Genomic DNA, 21604 nt, shown 5'->3' with positions numbered 1-21604 from the left:
TCTGCAGTCACAGTTAAATGGGTTTAATTTCATCCAGCCTCAGCATATAACACCTGAAATAATACTTGTCTGGCCATCATTAAAACTTATAGAAAAATCAGTCCCTTAGATCTTATGACCCACTTAAGACAACTGTAAAATGTGTGCTATACCAAAAACCTACACCTGAATAGATGTGAAGCTACAGTTACTACCATACCCAGTAATATGTAACTATGCAAAAACTGGCTTTGGTTAATGAAAAAAATGTAACAAAAAGAAGGATAACATCGATTCTACTTGCAATCCTTCAGAAGCAATTTGAGAGTAAGGCAGTGGCACATTCTTTTCAAAGAAGAAAGGTAAAGAATTCTCATGCCTTCTTAATGTCATCACTTTTACCATTACAACTAGTAAACTGAGAACTATTTCAAAAGTACTAAGTAAATTTCTCCCAACTCTTTTATTTCTTTACATATTTACATAAATGCAAATAAAGAAATCAGGTGTTTCTCAGTTAATAAAGTTTCTTTTAAACTGCAAGAGATTTAACCAAAGGGCATTAATTATGGCCTAACTTATTCTGATGCCCAGAAGCAATTTTTGAAATATAACCCAGAACCTGATAAATATGTTTCCCCTATTTTGTATTCCCTGTTTCTCTGCCTCCTTTTCCTTTCACTTGACACATTCAGGACCTTAGCCTGCCATAATATGAAATTGAATTATATTTTATTACCTGTTGGTTATCTTGTAGACAGACCACTTTATGAACATAAAATCACAGATCTGTTCCAAAGTAATTCAAGGGCCATACGGTCTTAATTTGGATTCACTCCACAGCATTCTCAAAAACTAGCTGTCTGCTTAAATCTCTCTCATATATAAAAATTTACCCCTTATTACATAGTAGTTCCATCTTCAGATCATTCATTGTTAGAAAGTTACTGCTTTATATACTGAAATAACAATCAGCTTTCTTTTATGTTTCATGCATTGGCTCTTTTTGTTCTCTCTAGAGCAAAGCAGGTCAAACAAAACAAAGTGAAACCAAAACCAACCAAACTCCAATTATCTTCATCTGTCTGAAGAGTTCATGGTCTCTAACAGAACTGTGGTCGCACTGAAGACTTTCCTATCTAGGCTAAGTCCTTATTTCCAAAGATGTTCCTGTCTTGGCTCCCTCTCCTTGGTTATGACCCTTAACTTAAGCAAAACATCCAGACGTTGTTTAATCAGAATACAGAACTATTCTCCTCTCATCTGGGGATTACACTTTTATTCATGCCTGATAAGATTATCAGTTTATTTAATCTTGAAAGGGTTTTTACTACCTTCCTAAAAAGGAGAAAAATGGAATAGCTTGCTTTAAAAAAAAAAAAGGCAAAAAACCCTCAAGATTAACCCCTCTGCATATACGATTAGCTAACATAGGAGGCATCATTTTCTCATCACAGTTCTTACATCCTAATAATTTTCAAATCCTCAAATTGAAAACCAGGTCTCCAGTCAAATATCAACATCTAGAAACGTATTATGCAAGCATTTAATAAAATTACAAGTTTTTGCTATTTAGGAATAAATTCAGGAAAATAAAATATGCTTATTACCTTCCTGGGTTACATAATACATGTTCTCTGCAATTACAGCACTCTTATCTTGTGAATCCAAGAAGAAGAAAGTAGAGAAATCTTCAACATCAGCAGTTACTACAAATTTTAATATTAAATGTTAAATAATGAATTAATAAAACATTCACAACTCAATAAACATTTATAGGAAAGTATATGGAAGGATTATATTACCTGATGTAGATATTAAATTAAGGTACTGCCATTTATTGTACAAAATCAAAGGATTTATACGGGGCACAACATTATTTCTATCCATAAGGAAGTCAATTGCATTTGTTCGATCATTTAATGTACCCTAAAATAATAAAGTATTATTTAGGTAATATATGTGATTTATAGCAGATGTTTTAAAATTATGCAGAGAATACATTTAAAGGCTACTGAATCTAAAATAAGTCAATAAGTAATATGCAATTTAGGATTCTTATAATAAACTTTCCTATAAAACTGTGAAGTTTCTTTCCAATTAAGCAATTTTTTAGATGCAATTATGCGCAGATAAATTTAATTACTACTGTAAAAATCATTACTAAACGATCAGAATGGAAATTTTTACACAATTAACTTTTGCTATTAAAAGATATTTTTAATATAAAAATCATCTATAAATATCATTCATCATATATTTTCTCATACATGCTTACCTACCATAAAAACTTCCTTTTGTAAGTATGCAGTTTCATCCATCATTCTGTGAAGAACAGCCATTTCTAGTTCCCTAATATTCAGCTCTTCAGGGTGAAAGGATTCACCATTATAAAGAGCTTGAGGCAAAGGACCCAGGCCAGTCATCCTGTAATAGCTTGCTCCTGCCTATGCAATTAAAAAATACCAGAGAGTTAAACAGAATATGTTTGTCTGAAAAAGAAACACATAAAGAAAGAAAGGGACACGGCCACATTTTTGTATGTCATAGAAAAAATGTTAATTTTGCTAATTTTATCTGTCCTTTCCAAACATTATTTAAAGGGAAGTAATTTACCTACATAGAACAAGTCAGAAAACTTCTTCTGTAAAGGGCCAGATACATATTTCAGGCTTTGTGAGCCAGCTGGTCTCTGACACAACTACTCAATCGTGATGTTACAGTGCAAAAGCAGTGACACGCAACACATGAATGAGTGAACGTGGCTGTGTCTCCAAAAACCTGTATTTATAAAAACAGGTGGTAGAAAGGCTGGATTTGGCTCATGGGCTGTAGTTTGCTGACCCCTGATAGAGAGTATGACATTACTTTAAAAAATGCATTTACCCGCATAAGAGATTCATTTATCGCTATATTCATTTGTTTTGTTAACATTTATTGAATTCAAGCATTGGGCTAGACTTTGTGAATACACAGCTGAAAAATCTGCCTTCAAGGGGCTCACATATATACAAGCAAAACTGAGGCATATACCAGATTGTATGGGAGCCCAGAAAAGGAATGACTAAGCTTGAGTGTGGAGGGGAGGGATCACAGAAGGCCTCTGTTAGGGAGTGACACTAAAAGTCTTAAAGGATGAGCAAAAATATGCTAGGGAAATAAAGTGGAGAAAGACACTCCCAGTGAAAAGAGACAGCACTGCAAGGAAGAGAAGGGAAGAGAGATATGGTATATTTAGGTAACGGCAAGTACTTTTCTGTGTTTACAGTGGGAGGAGTTACATAGGGAGAAGATATGGAGTCAGAGGGGATGGGGAGAGAGGACAGATCAGGAAGGTCCTCAACATCTGGATTTTATCTTGTGAGTGATGAAGCATCACTAAACAATTAATTCATTCGCTACTCAACACAACAAATTATTAAAACTGTCATTATAGGGCTTCCCTGGTGGCGCAGTGGTTCAGAGTCTGCCTGCCAATGCAGGGGACACGGGTTCGAGCCCTGGTCTGGGAGGATCCCACATGCCGCGGAGCAACTGGGCCCGTGAGCCACAACTACTGAGCCTGCGTGTCTGGAGCCTGTGCTCCGCAACAAGAGAGGCCGCAATAGTGAGAGGCCCGCGCACCGCGATGAAGAGTGGCCCCCACTTGCCGCAACGAGAGAAAGCCCTCGCACAGAAACGAAGACCCAACACAGCCATAAATAAATAAATAAATAAATAAAATTAAAAAAAAAAAACTGTCATTATAGCCAACATATTCACAATTACCCTATGAAGCTAAGGACTACTATTATATCCAGACTACTATTTACAGATGATAAAACAGAGAGTCACTTCCAATGCCACATAATGACTACACTTTGGAAACAGACTTTGTACTTACATCTGTTTGACCAAGAGTCTGAACTCTTAACCACTGAACTATATTATCTCTGCATTTATTGGACATTTACTGTGTATTAGGCAATGAATGCATAAGAATGATACGCAAACTCTGTCCTAAGAAAACATAGTTTAACAGGGGGAGAGATGGATACATTAAAAATAAGTGTGAATAGATATCCAAGGGTACTAGGGAGGGCATGGTCAATTCTACCTAGGAAGAGGGCTCATGACAAGAAATACGATCAGATTTGCTCTTTAAAAAAAAAGAATATAGTGGCGACAAAGAGAAGGAAGAGGGTGGGAGAGCATGCGCTGGGGGCGGTGGGTCAGGGGCTACTGCAAAAATACAGGAAAGAAAAAGCAAGAGCCAGACAAAAATCAGTGGTGAGAAGCAAGGAGAGAATGAGGCAGTTTCTGAAATATTTAGTTGACAAAACTGACAGAACTTGATGATCTAGTGTTTGGGAGGGTATGAGGGAAAAGAAGTTGGACAACTATCAGGCTTCTAGTAGCCTGAGTGCCCTGGGAGAATGATGATGCTACCCTCTAGGATAAGGCACAAAAAAAGAAAAAAAGGTTTGGGGTAACAAGAAAGACGATGGGCATGGTTTTAAATTCATTTAAGACGCTTATGGGCAATCCCCCAGGCAGCTGAATACATGGTTTTGGACCTTAAGAAGGATATTGCTGCTAGAAATACAGGCTTTCTTCTGTTTTCCCCTGTGATTTTTCAGTTAGGCAACCTGTCTATTACAAAAGCTTTAATTACCACAAATAAGCCATAACACTGAATTTTGTACTTTGAGCCTACATCTCTATTCTGAGCTGTAGACACAAATATCCAATCACACTTACTTCACATCTCCTATGGAATTCTCACAGGCACCTCAAATTCAATATGTGAAAAACTGAACTTCTGTTCTTATTTCCCACTTGGGTTTCTCTTCCACCTCTTTCCATCTTGGCAATGGCATTACCACCATCCCAGTGAGTTAGTTGAACCCTGGGAGCCATCCTTGACAATTTCTCTTCTCCTCTCTCCCCTTTCCAATCCAGCAGCAGGTCCTGGATTGTATTTCCCAAATACCTCAATTGTGTCCATTTTTCTCTGCCTCTACTCTTCCAAAAACCTATTAGCCCATCTCTCATCTCTCACCTACATGCTTCCTAATCCGTCTTGCTACGTACACTTTTACCCTCCGACAATCTATTCTCAACGACGGAGAATGCTCTTTGGAGAAAATGCATGTCACTGTCACTTCACTGCTTAATATCTTCTCAGGTTTTTCACTGTTGCAAAGGTATTCTACTGTTTTGAGTTCACAAGCTTGTTAATTAACTACAGCTCACCACACTCTGTGTAATCAGGCCCCTCGCTTACACCTCCAGCCTCATCTTAGGGACTTCCCTCTACAACACAAACAACACATACTTCCTACATCTACTCAGTAGTAACACCAACTCTCTTCGTTCCTTCACATTCAGGACATCCTAACATTTTTCTCTGGAATGCTGACTACCTACCACTTCTTTGTCTTCTTTTGTCCAACTGTCCTCCTACTTCTGGACTCGGCTTTAATGTCACTGCTTCAAGGAAATATTCTTATCCACCTCCACCCCGCCCCCCAAAGCTCCTCTTTCATTCTATGTATTGCGTATTGGGTGGGCCCCTTCTAATAAAGACTCATGTCCATCAATTTGGGGAATTTCTTTGTGGTATTTCTCTAATGCTTTCCTTTGTTTTCTCTGTTCTTTCTGAATCTTGTGAATTGAAGACTGTTTACCTTCTTACTTTTCATGTGTCTTTTTTTATCTCCGTCCTATTAAATTTTTATTTTATTTTTAATTTTCAAAAGATCTTCCTTGTACTCTATTCTTTTACCTCTTGTGTACAGAATATTGTAAGTACTCAATAAATGTTTGTTGAAAGAAAGAATAAAGTTTGGATATAGAGAGAAAACTACAGGAACATGAGTTTAGGGAATAAAGGCCTAAAACATTTATTTTCTTTGTGATGTAGTAATCAGAATGATTTTTGAGGCATGAAGAGAAAGGTGAAAAGGGGCTTATAGGACTGATGAATGTTTAGAATAACTCTTGGGAGGAATAGGTAAGGAATAAAACCAGGCACAACTAAAGGATTGTAAGTAACACAGAGTCCAATTTAAACTGGAGATTAAGTAGACTTGAGAAAAATGCAGACATTAAGAAATGAAGATATCATCATTACAAGACAGTCTTACAGGGAGAGAGGAGTAAAAAAGGAGCAAACAGAAGACTGAACTCACACACAAAAAATGGAATTCAATATTTCTGAGGAGTGTACTGAATCCTTAATCTTCACAAAAATCCTTAATGTTTTTCATAATTTCAGGAGAATATGACTACAGGTATCTTAAAATTGGCAACACCATAAAAGTATTCATTTTGCAGCTTAACTTGATAAAGAGTAAAAGTGGATTTCTGATAAATATGGTAGACTTATCACACGTGCTCATCTCCATTCTGCAAGTTTCACTATGCCAACTACAAATTGGCACTTGCCACCTACCTCTACAAGGATTAAATCACGTGCTGCTGCAGCTGTTGACCTTCAACACCCCCTGAAAGGAGTTCAGGTGGAGAGCAGAGACGAGGCGCTCTGTGCTCTGAGAAAAACTGGCAGAACAGGTCTTCAGATAGATATTTTCAGGAGCCAATTTTATGAGCCCAATTCTTATATCTCCTCTTATCTAGAAAAGCACTAAAATCCTTCATGGTGACGTCTGCTCCTCGTGACTAGCAGTAACCTTCACTAGACTAGCAGAAACCTTCTGCAAAAAACATGTGCTAAATTGCATGTACTTCCCTGTCACCAAAATCACATGTATACTGACCTTCCCCCCTATCTCTTCGGAGCAGTTTCTCAGAGCTATCTGAAATGCCGTCTCCCGGGCTATAGTCCTCATTTTGCGCCAAATAAAACTTAACTCGTGACTCTCATGTGCATTTTTTTAAGTCGACAACTAAAATGAGAGTATAATAATAAAAATCATGATGACAACGATGATGATAACAACAATAACAAGATATGAGCCCACAAAGAAAAACGGGAGAAAAGATAAAGAGTAGATGACCAAAGTAGAAAGGGAAGTCACTCCCGTGCAGACAGAAAGGAACATCAACATTTTCAGAACCCCTGAGGGCTAAAAACCTAGACTATCTTAGAAGGAGAAGATAAGGAGCAGAGCATGAAATGTGGAAACTTGCTGAGAGTCTGTATGCAGAGAAGTTGTATACCAAGGCCCCTCTCTCAATCCTGAAAAGCTAAACTATTCTGCTTCCCTTTACTCTCTGTTGAAATTGAATCACAAAGGCTCTAGATTTGGGGATTCCAGGTATAGTGGAAGGCCGAGAAAGGGGATGAAAACCAGACAGATTGAAGGAAAGTTCACATTCTTTCAACCCAGCCTATTACCACATCCTATTTCTAGACATAACCTATCCCCTCGTTTCCCACATCTGCACCCTTTCATTTGCCACATATACTCCTTCTAAGAGGAAAATAAAGAATTCTCATGTGAAGAAACCAAACGCTGCAACAGAATGCCAGCATTTGAAAAGACATTTATTTGTTGGTCATCTAACTAAAAAAACTGACTCACTCCCCAAGTGAGGCCCACCAACCGAAAAGACCCGTTTATTTGTAAGCAGCTTTTTATGGTTTCATACTTACATGTGAAAGACAACCAGACATCATAATACATTTGACAAATGTTTCAAACACAAAAAAAGAAATCAAATTGGATAAAAAAGGGAAGCTATAGAAGGCAGAGATAGCGCAGGGCACAGAACAACACATCAAAAAGCTAACATTCTTAGATTAAAAAACTGTGCTCATGAAAGAAAAACTGGACACTTCAAAAAGGAATAAAAGAAGAAGAAAAAGTAAATTGCTCAATCCAGATGATTCAGAAAGAACAGAGAAAATACAGGGAAGGAAAGCATTAAAAAATAACACAAAGAAATTCCCAGAATTGATGGACACATATCTCCATTAGAAGGGACCCACCAAACACCCAAAGTGTTAAATGAAACAGGATCAAGACAAAGACATATCATGAAATTTCCAAGCAACAGGGATAAAAAGATCCTAAAAACTTTCAAACAGGAAATATAAATAAATAGATCAAAGAAAGACAAAGGAGTCAAAATCAGATTGGTATCATTCATTTCAGTAGCTTATTAGGAGCTAGGAGAGAGTAAAAGAAAGCCTTCAAAATCCATACGAAAAATGATTACCCAGTCCAACAATCAATAAAATGCAAATATAAAGTAAAAAACTTTTATATAAAAGAGATCAAAGAATTTTTTTCATGCATACTTGCTTGAGAAAGAAGTAAAAGCAAAATAAATCAAAAAGAGGAAGGGCACAGTGTTCATGAAGCCAGAGAAAAAGCAGAGATCCAATGAAGGAAAGCAGCAAAGGCAGATCCAGAAATGACAGCTGTGCTTCAGGTGCAGAGGACAACCAGTTCAGTTTAGACAAAATGCAGAGTGGCTGCAGAAGGGCATTCTTGGGGCTGGTGTGTGTGGGGCAAAGTGCTGGCTTGTTAATGGCTATGTTTGTTTGTGTAAGGAAAATTCTAGATAGGTTATCTGACCAATCTCTTGACTATCTCGATATATTTGCAATAGGTAGAAAACTACGTGAATGAGTAAAAATGGAGTAACACTTAAAGCTACAAAAAAAAAAAAAAAGTTGTTAAGAAACAACCATAGTACTTGACTTACTAACAAGGAACACTTAAAAAGTCACACTCACACTAAATATTCATTTAACCAAAATGTGTTAAAAACAGATCTGATAATCAGCTGGTTTGCAACTGCACAGGACTTTCCAATTCTTACTGTACTGAAATACTTTTGCACCAGTTGGTAAGTAACTGCTGTCTTGGGATGGCGATTCCCCACATGAGAACTACCTTGACCGCTTTCCCAGACCATCCATGTCAACATGATTCAGCTATAAGCAAGTCAGTATCAGCCTCAGCATGAGGGCTTCCAAGACTCCATTCCAGTTCGAGGATCTGCTTTGATTCTTTCTGATTGTTTGCTCTTGAAGCCACAACAGGTTTGAAATATTTTAAGTACTACCACTGGGACTGGAGGAGACCAAGTAAAGGTCAGGAGGTGGAAGAGAGCTCAACCTTCAATTACTGTAAGACTCAACAAATAATATCTAAAAATTAAGACGTGCAAACTTGAGGACTACAAAAGAATAAGAAGATTCCTTTCCTTGAAGTACTTATAATACAGTTGGAAATGAAATTTACACCCAAATATATTATGTATAAAAAGGTAGTTAATAGGAAACAGTAATATTGGGTTGTGAACACCAATATCTGAGGATAACATGGTGTTACTCAGATATTTTCATGGCAACTGATATAAATAGTATGTTTTGGCTATATAAAATTATCTCAACTTAAAAATTCATTTGTATCACATCATATGTTGCTGTTGCCTTTACCTAGAATACATATGAATAAATGAATTCATTTATTTCCACATAAAAGTTAGAGTCTTGTTTGTAGAGCCATTCAGTCACTCTTTTGATTGGAGCACTTAGTCCATTTACATTTAAAGTAATTATTGATAGGTATGTACTTATTGCCACTTTTTAATTGTTTTAAGGTTGTTTTTGTAATTTTCTGCACTGTAAATTCTGAGAAGTATCTGTTTTGGTACTTTTAAAAAAGCCAATAGTGGCAACTTAAATACTGTATACAACTTGTGTCATTCAAAGGTATAAATTTCCCTTTTTTTCTGAGGGTCTAAAATCTAAATCATGAGTTAATTATACTGAGATCATTTATTCATGAGATTATAATAAAAGTTTCTTGATCACATTTTTAAAAATTTGCATTCCAGCTTACCTTTCTTTCACCATCATATTTAGAATAAATTCCCAAAATATCCCAAATATTAGCATGAGGAAATTCATTTTGGAGAACACCCTTCACATTGTCCACAGTGAGTATATTGTGATTCTCTACTTTTTGGTACATCTGTGAAAATAAAGATATTATAATTAATTTTCACCTTACAGTAATTAGTTTTATTTCTTTCCCTTAGCATGCATATTTATAAAATAAAGAACATATTTTATATTTTGTAAGTTCTAAGCATACTATATACATACATATATATACACACATGATCCCCACACATACACAGATAAATAAACCATTTTAAGAATACAATCTATTATCCTATACTAAAAATGGTTTTGTGAATATTCTTTGGCTTTCAAAATACCATATCATATTTGTATATTATATTCTATTTTGATCAAACCAGATGCTATGATTCTTAATAAAATAATGGTTAACTTTAAAAGATATGTATAAAATATTTTAAATGACTTATTTCAGAAATGCTTTATTTTCATTTCCAATTGCTCTTTAGTAAATATCTTAACTAGATTTTTCTCTGTACCTCCATTCTTCCCCCAGTCTCCAATATTCTAATCATACTGGCATAACGTAAGCTGTTACTCCATTATTTAGGGTTTTGTTTTTTTTTTTCATTTCTCCCTTCATTACAGATCCTCTGCTATGACCCAGGCACTGTTCCACATGGGGAAAATGACAGCTCTGCCTCAAGAGAGAAGGTTATCTCTGAGCAGATGACTCACCGAAACATAAATATGTTTATGTTATGGGGAAAGAGCCTACCAAGCAGAGGGAACAACTACTTAAGTACAAACACCATTAGGTAGCATTCTGATATATCAATTAAGAATATTATTTTTAGTCCCAATTCACTTAAATTATTATTGCCAGAGACAATCCTCATATTATGGCTGACAGAATTCTCATATTATTCCTCATAGTAAGGAATCAGCATTCTTTGATTTCCTTTTATCACTATAAACTTTGTAACCTATCCCTTTAAAAGGTGACACAGATCTATAAGTAGATCTCAGAGTTTAGTTTTATGAGCATCTCCATTTATGGGCAAGTTTTCTCCTTATATCAAAGCAGGACATACTATGATCTTAGTAACTGAAAAAAAAGGGAGAAAGTTCAGCCTTCTGTAAAACATAAACAGGGATTAGAAAATGAAGTTTTGAATAAAGCAAAAGTTATATATGAAAAGTCTTTGAGATCAGTCATTTTACTAATTCGTAATTTTAAAATATTAGGTACTCCTAAGGTAGCTAAGGTAGCCAGAATGTCTTGCATAAGCTACTTTAGATATATAACAATTCAAACTTCTTATACATTATTTTAATTTTAAAAACTGTTATGTAACTTGGTAAGCAAAAAAGAAACTATGTAACATATACGTTATGAAATATAAATAACAAAATGAGCAATCTCCATGAACAAACCACATAACACTAAAAAATGAACATCTCTGTGAATTACAACGCTGGTAAAGCAAAACTTTCCTCCCAGTCCCATCTCCCTCTGATCCCCAGAAGCAAGCATCATTTTGTTTGTGTTTACCATTCCCTTATCTTTCAAGTTCTGGAGTTTTATCTGAATGTATATCCATGCATTATGATATTTAGTTTTGTTTGCTTTTGAGCTTTAAACAGTACATGGTAATACACTGGCCTTCTATACTTTCATTAGGCTTCTAATATAGCCATGCTCTTGGCATATCATGCTCCATTATGTGAAATGATTAAATTTTATCCATCTGTACTGATATAAATATATACCTATATATGTGTATATATATATATCAGTATACCATACGTATGTAGTTTCCAGTTTGTTGCTATTGTGGATGATTCTGCTAATAACAGTCTCCTACAGGTTTCTCTCAAAGCGTGTGTGTGTGTGTGTGTGTGTGTGTGTGTGTGTGTGTGTGTGTGTGTGTGTGTGTGTGTGTGTGTGTGTAGGGATTATGCAAATTTAACTCCAAACTCTGAAGCACTCCAATTGGTTTCAAAGTGGTTGTACCAATTCATACCCTTAGAGGCGGTGTAACAGTGTAAAGGAGTTCCCACTGTTCTCCATTTTCATTAACATATGATATTACCAGCTTTCTTAATTACTGCCAAATTACAGGATATAAGATATAGCTCAGGGTAAGCTTTATTTGCATTTTTCTGATTTCTGAGACAATTATCTTGTTCACCATTACCTGTAATAAATACTTATTTACTTTATTAATTTCAATAAATTTCAATTTACCATTAATGTATCCCCTTGTATTTTTAAAAATCTCTTATGTGTTTCTTCTATTGGGTTCTTTGTATTTTTCCATTTGTAGGAAATCTTTATATCATGGAATATAAATCTTTTATTGACGATATGTACTGCAAATATTTCTCTTGCTTGGAACTTATTTCCCCTCACTTCTTTATGACATCTTTTGATGAACACTGGTTTCCATTTGTAACATAGCTAAATTTATCAATATTTTCCTTCAGACTCATAACATTTAAAGTCTCACTGAGGAATCCTTAACTTCCTTGGGGTTAATTTCTTCTTAATATTTTAATGCTTTGTTTTTCACATTAAGCTTTTAAGCTAACTGAAATTATGTTTTACATAAGGTGTGATATCTTATCTGTTTGCACTGGATTACAATCAATTGTCCAGCTACCAGTTGTTTAAAGTCCATTCCCACCTACTGTAACACCACTTCTGTATTCTTCAGTTTTGGAGGACCCATATGTTCCTTTGGTCTACAAAACTTTCCTCTGAACCAATACTACACTGTCTTAATATAACTTTATACATCTTATTATCTGGTATGGCCAGTCTCATCACTTTACTCTTCCTCAAGAGATTCTCAGCAATTTTGGGTCAGTACTCTGCCATATAAATTTTATATATTTTTCTATTTTATTTTTTTTCAACTTTGAGGTATAACTGACAAAATTGTAATATATTTAAAGTGTACAACATGTTGATCTGATGTACGTATATATTGTGAAAGGATCCCGACCACTGAGTTAATAAACACATCAATCACCTCACATATTTATCTTTTTCTTCTTTTTTGGTGATAAAACACTTAAATTCTACTCTTCTTGTAAATTTCAATTATGCAATACAGTAGTATCAGCCACAGTCACCATATTGTACATTAGATCCCCAGAACTTATTCCTCTTATAACTGGAAGTTTGTACCCTCTGACCAACATATCTTCATTTCCTCTACCCCCCGGCAACCACTTTTCTATGAGTTCAGTTTTTTTTAGATTCCACACATAGGTAATACTATACAGTATTTATTTTTCTCTGATATATTTCACTCAGCATAATGCTCTGCAGGTTCATCCATGTTATAGGAAATAGCACAATTTCCTTCTTTTATAAAGCTGAATAATACTCTATTGTGCATATATACACACCACATTTTGTTTATCCATTCATCCATCAATGGACACTTAGGTTGTTTCAGAACCTTGGCCATTGTGAACAGTGCTACAGTGAACGTGGGGGTACAGACATCTCTTCAAGATGCTGATTTTGTTTCTTTTGGATATACTTCCAGAAGTGGGATTGCTGGTTCATACTGTAGTCCTATTTTTAAGTTCTTGAGGAACCTCCCGACTGTTTTCCATAGTGGCTATATCAGTTTACATTCCCACCAAGTGTACAGAGTTCCTTTTTCTCCAAAACCTTGCCAACATTTGTTCTCTCTTGTCTTTTTGGTAACAGCACCCTAACAAGTGCGAGGTGATATCTCATTGTGGCTGATTTGCATTTCCCTGATGATTAATCAAATTGAGCACTTTATCACATACCGGTTGGCCATCTGTATGTCTTCTTGGGAAAAACGCATATTCAGGTCCTTTGCTCATTTTAAAATTGGGTTATTTGGTTTTCTTTCTGCCAATGCAGTATACGAATTTCTTTTTTTTAAAACTGAAGTATAGTTGACTTACAACATTGTGTTAGTTTCTTGCATATGGTATAGTGATTCAGTACTATAGATATTCTTTTCCATATAGATTCATATAGATATTCTTTTTCATTATAGGTTATTACAAGATATTGAATATAGTTCCCTGTGCTATACAGGAAGACCTTGCTGTTTATGTATTTTATATGTAGTAAGTAGTTTGTATCTGTTAATCACAAACTCCTAATTTATCCCTACCCCTCTTCCTCTTTGGTAACTGTAAATTTGTTTCCTATATCTGTGAATCTGTTTCTGTTTTATAAATAAGTACATTTGTATCACTTTTTAGATTCCACATATAAGTGATATATATTTGTCTATGTCTGACTTTCTTCACTTCATATGATAATATCCAGGTCCACCCTTGCTGGACCTGCCATTTGTTGCTGCAAATGGCATTATTTCATTATTTTTTATAGCTGAGTAGTATTCCATTGTGTGTGTGTGTGTGTGTGTGTGTGTGTGTGTGTGTATACACACCACATCTTCTTTATCCATTCATCTGTTGATGGCCACTTAGGTTGCTTCCATGTCTTGGCCATTGTAAACAGTGCTGCTACGAACATTGGGGTGCATGTATTTTTTCGAATTAGCGTTTTCTCCAGATATATGCCCAGGAGTGAGATTGCTGGATCATATGGTAACTCTATTTTTAGTTTTTTAAGGAACCTCTATACTGTTCTCCACAGTGGCTATATCAATTTACATTCCCACCAACGGTGCAAGAGGGTTCCCTTTTCTCTGCATCCTCTCCAGCATTTATTGTTTATAGACTTTTTAATGATGGCCATTCAGAATGGTGTGAGATGATACCTCATTGTAGTTTTGATTTGTATTTCTGATTAGTGATGTTGAGCATCTTTTCATGTGCCTATTGGCACATCTGTATATCTTATTTGGAGAAATGTCTATTTAGATCTTCTGCCCATTTTCTGATTGGGTTGTTTTTTTGATACTGAGCCGCATGAGCTGTTTGTAAATTCCGGAGACTAATCTCCATGTGTTTGTGTTTTTTACAGTTTTTTTTTTTCCTGTAATTGATTTCTAATCTCATAGCACTGTGGTTGGAAACGATGTTTGATATGATTTCAATTTTCTTAATTACCGAGGCTTGATTTGTGGCCCAAGATGTGATCTATCCTGGAGAATGTTCCCTGTGCACCTGAGAAGAAAGTGTGCTCTGCTGCTTTTGGATGGAAAGTCCTATAAATATCAATTAAGTCTATCTGGTCTAATGTGTCATTTAAGACTTGTGTTTCCTTACTGATTTTCTGTGTGGATGTTCTGTCCATTGGCGTAAAAGGTGTGTTAAAGTCCCCCACTATTATTGCATTACTGTGGATTTCCCCTTTCATGACTTAGCATTTGACTTATATATTGAAGTGTATTTTTGCTTTTATTTCTAATGTTTGGGAGATTGACTTAGGAAAACCTTACTATGATCTATGTCAGAGAATGTTTTGCCTATGTTCTCTTCTAGGAGTTTTATGGTATTCTGTCTTATATTTAAGTCTTTAAGCCATTTTGAGTTCACTTTTGTGTATGGTGTAAGGGTGTGTACTAACTTCATTGATTTACATGCAGTTGTCCAGTTTTCCCAATACCACTTGCTGAAGGGTCTGTCTTTTCTTCATTGTATATTCTTGCCTCCTTTGTGGAAGACCAGTTGACTGATAGGTGTGTGGGTTTATTTCTGGGCTCCCTAATTTGTTCCATTGGTCCATATGTCTGTTTTTGGTACCAATACCATGCTGTTTTGACTACTGTAGCTTTGTAGTATTGTCTGAAATATGGGAGGATTATGCCTCCAGCTTTGTTCTGTTTCCTCAGAATTGCTTTGGCAATTCTGTGCCTTTTGTGGTTCCATATAAATTTTAGGATTATTTGTTCTAGTTCTGTGAAAAATGTCATGGATAATTTGATAGGCATTGCATTAAATCTGTAGATTGCTTTGGGTGGTATGGCCATTTTAACAATATTAATTTTTTCAGGGACTTCCCTGGTGGCACAATGGTTAAGAATCTGCCTGCCAATGCAGGGGACACAGGTTCGAGCCCTGGTCTGGGAAGATCCCACATGCTGCGGAGCAACTAAGCCCATGCACCACAACTACTGAGGCTGTGCTCTAGAGCCCGCGAGCCACAACTATGGAGCCTGTGTGCCACAACTAGTGAAGCCTGTGTGCCTAGAGCGTGTGCTCCGCAACGAGAAGCCACTGCAGTGAGAAGCCTGTGCACCACAATGAAGAGTAGCCCCTGCTCGCCGCAACTAGAGAAAGCCTGCGTGCAGCAACAAAGACCCAAAGCAGCCAAAAATAAAAAATAAATAAATAAATAAATAAAAAGAACATTGAAAAAACAGTATTAATTTTTTCAATACAAGAGCATGGGATATCTTTCCATTTCTTTAAATAATCTTCTATTCCCTTTATCAATGCTTTATAGTTCTCAGAGTGTAAGTCTTTCACCTCCTTGGTCAGGTTTATTCCTAAGTATTTTAATTTTTTAATGTTATTTCAAAAGGGATTGTTTTTTTACTTTCCTTTTCTGGTATTTCATTGTTAACGTAAAGAAATGCAACAGATTTCTGTATGTTCATCTTGTATCCTGATACCTCGCTGAATTTGTTTATCAGTTCTAATAGTTTTTGTGTGGATTTTTTAGGGTTTTCTATATACAGTATCATGTCATCTGCATACAGTGACAATGTTACCTCTTCCCCACCAATCTGAATACCTTTTATTTCTTTGTCTTGTCTGATTGCTGTGGCTAGGCCTTCCAATACTACGTTGAATAGAAGTGGTGTAAGTGGACGTCCTTGTTTTGTTCCAGATTTTAGTGCGAAGGCTTTCAACTTTTCACCATTAAGTATTATGTTGGCTGTAGATCTGTCATAAATAGCTTTTATTATGTTGAGATATGTTCCCTCTGTACTCACTTTGATAAGAGTTTTTATCATGAATGGCTGTTGAATTTTATCAAATGCTTTTCCTGTATCTATTGAGATCATCATGTGATTTTCGTCTTTTCTTTTGTTGATGTGGTGTATCACATTGATTGATTTGCATATGTTGAACCATCCTTGTGACCCTGGGATGAATCCAACTTGATTGTAGTGTATGATCTTTTTTAAGTGTTATTTGACTCGGTTTGCTAATACTTGGTTGAAAATTTTTGTATCTATACTCATCAAAGATATTGCCCTTTAATTTTCTTTTTTGATAGTGTCTTTGTCTGGTTTTGATATCAAGATGATGGTGGCTTCATAGAATAACTTTGGGAGTGTTCCCTCTTCTTACTTTTGGATGAGTTTGAGAAGTTCTTCTTTGTATGTTTAGTAGAATTCCCCAGTGAAGCCATCTGGTCCTGGACTTTTGTTTGCAGGGAGTTTTATTACAGATTCTATTTCACTTCCAGTGATCAGTCTGATTCAATTTTGGTGGGCTGTATGTTTCTAGAAACTTGTCTGTTTCCTCCAGGTTGTCGAATTTGATGGCATATAATTGTTCATAGTATTCTCCTATGGTTTTTTTATATTTCTGGGGTATCGGTTGTTATTTCCCCTCTTTCATTTCTTATGTTATTTGGGTCCTCTCTCTTTTCTTCTTGGCTAGCCTGGCCAGAGGTTTGTCAATTTTGTTTGCCTTTTCAAAAAAACAGCTCTTGGTTTTATTCTTTCCATTGTTTTTAAAATCTCTATTTTATTTCTCTCTGATCTTTATTATTCCCTTCCTTCTGCTGACTTTAGGTTTTGTTTGTTCTTCTTTTTCTAATTCTTTTAGGTGGAAGTTAGGTTGTTCATTTGAGATTTTTCTTGTTTTTGAGGAAGGCCTGTATCGCTATGAACTTCCTTATTAGGACTGCTTTTGCTGCATCCCACAGATTTTGTATGACTGTATTTTCACTGTCATTTTTCTCAAGGTATTTTTAAAATTTCTTCTTTGATTTCATCATTGACCCACTGGTTTTTTTAGTAGCATGTTGTTTAGTTGCCATGCAATCTTTTTTTCTCATTTCTCTTTCTGTGGCTGATTTCTAGTTTCATGCTGTTGTGGTCAGAAAAGATCTTTGAAATAATTTCTATCCTCTTAAAATTTTTTGAGACCTGTTTTGTGTCCTAGTGTGTGCTCTATCCTAGAGAATGTTCCATGTGCACTTGAAAAGAATGTATATTCTAGTTTTTGGGGGTGTAATGTACAGAAAATATCAATTAAATTTAACTGTTCTATTGTGTCATTTAGGATCTCTGTTGCCTTACTGATTTTCTGTCTGGAATATCTGTCCACTGATCAATGGGGTGTTATAGTCTTCTACTATTATCGTGTTCCTGTCAATTCCTCCCTTTATGTCTGTTAGTATTTCTTTTATGTATTTAGGTGCTCCTTTATTGGGTGCATATGTTAACAAATGTAATATCCTCTTCTTATATTAATCCTCTTATCATTATGCAGTGTTTTCTTATCCTTTATGGTCTTTGTTTTGAAGTCTATTTCATCTAATATGAGTATTGCTATCCCTGATTTCTTGTCATTTCCATTTCCATGAAATATCTTTTTCCATACCCTTTCAATCTATGTGCGTCTTTTGCCCTAAAGTGTGTCTCTTATAGGCAGCATATTGTAGGCTCGTTTTATTATCCAATCTGCCACTCTATGTCTTTTGAGTGAAGCATTTAGTCCATTGACATTCAAGGTAATTATTGATAGACATGTATTTATTGCCATTTTAAACCTTGTGTCCCTTAAATATTTCCATTTAAGGTAATTATTGATAGATATGTATTTATTGCGATTTTAAACCTTGATTTTGTATTTCTCCTTTGTTCCTTTCTTTTTATTTTCCCTTTTGCAGTTTGATGATTTTCTTTTGTGCTATGCTTAAGTTCTCCTCTTTTTTGTTTCTGTGAATCTATTTTATGTGTTTGATTTGTGGTTTCTCTGTTTTTCAGTTATGTTATCCCATTACTATACCTACTTGATTTAGACTGGTAGTCATACAGGTTTAAATAAATTCTAAAAAAAAAAAAATCTAAATTTTCTTATTCCCTTCCCCCACATTTTATGATTTTGAGGTCCTCTTTTACATCTTCATGTTTATTCTTTTGCTGTTCATTGTAGTCATCATCGCATTTCCAATTGTGATCTTCTTTTTTCTATAGATTCTTCCTTCTTTTCTAGTTAGAGAAGACCTTTCAATATTTCTTTTAGGATAGGTTTAGCATTGCTGTATTCTTTTAGTTTTTGCTTGTCTGAGAAATTCTTTATCTCACCTTCCATTCTAAATAATAATCTTGCTGGGTAGAGAGTATCCTAGGTTGCAGGATTTTCCTTTTTAGGACTTTGAATATATCTTGCCACTCCCTTCTGGCCTCCAACACTTCTGTAGAGAAATCAGCTGATAGTTACAAAAGAATGCCCATAGGCTAACTCTTTGTTTTTCTCTTGCTACCTTTAGAATCCTCTCTTTAACTTTTGCCATTTTAATTATAGCATGTCTTGGTGTAGGTTTATTTGGTTTTTCTTGTTTGGGACCCTCTGTGCTTCCTGTACCTGTTTATCTGTTTCCTTCTTTAGGTTTGGGAAGTTTTCGGCAATAATTTCTTCAAATACATTTTCAATCTCATTTTTCTTCTCCTTCTGGGATCCCTATTATGCATAGATTGGCATGCTTTATATTATCCCATAGGTCTCTTATATTGCTTTTGTTTTTTTGTTTTCATTTGTCCTTCTGTCTGCTGGTTCTTATTGGGTGATTCCATTATTTTATCTTCCAGATCACTTATTCATTCTTCTGCATTATTTAGTTTGCTATTTATTGCCTTTAGCTGAGCTTTCATCTCAGCAATTGAGTTTTCTAATTTTAATTGGCTCCTCTTTATAGTTTCTAGTTCCTTGTTACAGTGATCTGCACTTCTATCGATAGTCTTTCTTAATTCCTTCAGTATTTTTATTACCCCCTTTTTGAACTCGGGACCTGGCAGATTGGAAAGATCTGTTTCATTGTTCTTTCAGAGGATTTCTCTTGTTCTTTTGGTTGAGAGTGGTTCCTCTGCTTCTTCACTTTACTTATATTTCTCTGACTCTATGAATTTGGGAGTAACAATTATCTACTGTGGTCTCCAAGGGCTGTTTTTATGCGGGAGCATCCCTGTGTATCCTGCATGAGTCTAATATCTTTGGTGTGAGGGCTGTTTTTAGTATGGATGTCTGCCACGTCTTTCCTCCATGTGTGCTGGTGTGCAGACTTATATCATCTATTTTGTTCAGTTTTATAAGTGCTTACTGTAGGATGGCTAATCTATTGTTTGTTACTCCATTGGGGCCAAAAGTTAAAGTCTTAAAGTGCTTTTACATTCTCTAACTGAATTCATCAAATATTCATTAAGTATGTAATATGTATTTTTGAATCTGAATGTTGTAAGGTAGGGAGAGAAAATTAAACTACTTGTATGTCTGTATAGTCACTATGCAGTAGAGCTGAGATACAAAGTGAGATTTTACTACAAATAATGTACTTACTCTACCATAATTCTCCAGTATATTTCAATAACTTTCATACACTGTTATTATGACTTTGGCCTTCTGTTATATTCTTCCTCTCTCCTGATACTGTATTTTCAAATTAATTTAAATATAATAATTTGCTCATTGAAAGTAATGAAACAGTATTAAAGAGATTTTTATAATTCACGTATTTTACTAAAAGACAAGATTTTGCTCACATTATTCTAAATTAGTGAAGCTAAGTGATCTAATGGACATAATACTCTCCCAACAGAATGTTAACTCAACAATGTTTTACCTTTCTATGGGATATAAAAATTTGGTGGTCACAAGCGTATACAGTTTGAAAAACTATGAACCACCTGACACTTCAGACCCCAGTGGATTCTAACTGCTTTCTCTAAATATCTCTTCCTCACTGATTTTTCCTTCTTCTTCTTCCTTTGTTTAGCACAACTTATAGGCTATTGCACATATTCAATACCTACTTTTATGCTGCTTTGTACTGAATCATATGGTTTCGAGTGTAATTCAGTTTTCCAAGAGATTACAGTACTGTGCTGAACATCACAGTAGATAATTCAAAAGGCAAGGTACTGACAAATATGCCATCATGTGCAAATTAATGTCTAATACAAAATGCTCACAGAAGAGAGATTCAATAGAGATAATTAAGGTAACTTAGGTCTCAATTATAAATAATTAAGGTAAAGATAATTTTGGAAGGTCTTGAAGTTTCTTAGTGTTGAATATCATACTGATCCTTTCACAGTGAGGTAGGTGGACTTTAATAAAAGATTTAAGTCAATTTGACTGAATCCCTTATAAACTCTTACACCAATCAGTAAAACTAACACACTGAGATATAATATTGACACTTATTCCATGGTACTATTTTACAGAATACAGTGTATCCCCAAGTCACTGAAGTGTAGGTAGTTTCTATACCTCAGGACAATGACTCAGTGAAGTATTTAGTGGTTTTCGTGGGAGCTCCAGAAACAGGGCAGGAAATTTACACTGCTTTGGTAATTTCATTTTCAGTTTGAAGAAGAACCATTCCCTGTTACAATAATGGTTGACAAGCCAAAGAATAATAAATATAAAAATGAATAGTTTTTTAAAGCTATAACCTGACTTTCTTAATAACAACAATAGAGCTCTTTAATACATTTATATTTCCATTATGAGCCATAAGAGAGTTTCAAACCCTCCATTAGAAAATAATCTTCCTACCTCTTGTTTTTCCTTAATAAGGTTCTTACCAATTTCTGACATTTCTTATAGTCTCTTTGTCAGACTCAGCATCAATCTTACCATTTT

The 21604-nt window shown here is 35.2% G+C and overlaps 1 protein-coding gene across 1 annotated transcript in view; it reads right to left on the bottom strand.

Annotated features, from left to right (window-relative positions):
* Positions 1-21604, bottom strand: part of UGGT2 (UDP-glucose glycoprotein glucosyltransferase 2) — a 172103-nt gene that overhangs the window by 79578 nt on the left and 70921 nt on the right. Inside the window, exons 16-19 of the mRNA XM_061170577.1 lie at positions 9783-9914; positions 2262-2426; positions 1785-1908; positions 1590-1688 (exon numbers count right to left, since the gene is read on the bottom strand). Of these exons, the coding sequence (XP_061026560.1) occupies positions 1590-1688; positions 1785-1908; positions 2262-2426; positions 9783-9914 (520 nt within the window). The remainder of the gene's footprint in view (positions 1-1589; positions 1689-1784; positions 1909-2261; positions 2427-9782; positions 9915-21604) is intronic.

This window comes from Eubalaena glacialis, chromosome 16, assembly GCF_028564815.1.
Source record: "Eubalaena glacialis isolate mEubGla1 chromosome 16, mEubGla1.1.hap2.+ XY, whole genome shotgun sequence".
Taxonomy (NCBI): domain Eukaryota; kingdom Metazoa; phylum Chordata; class Mammalia; order Artiodactyla; family Balaenidae; genus Eubalaena; species Eubalaena glacialis.
This window is presented reverse-complemented; position numbering and strand designations above follow the sequence as displayed.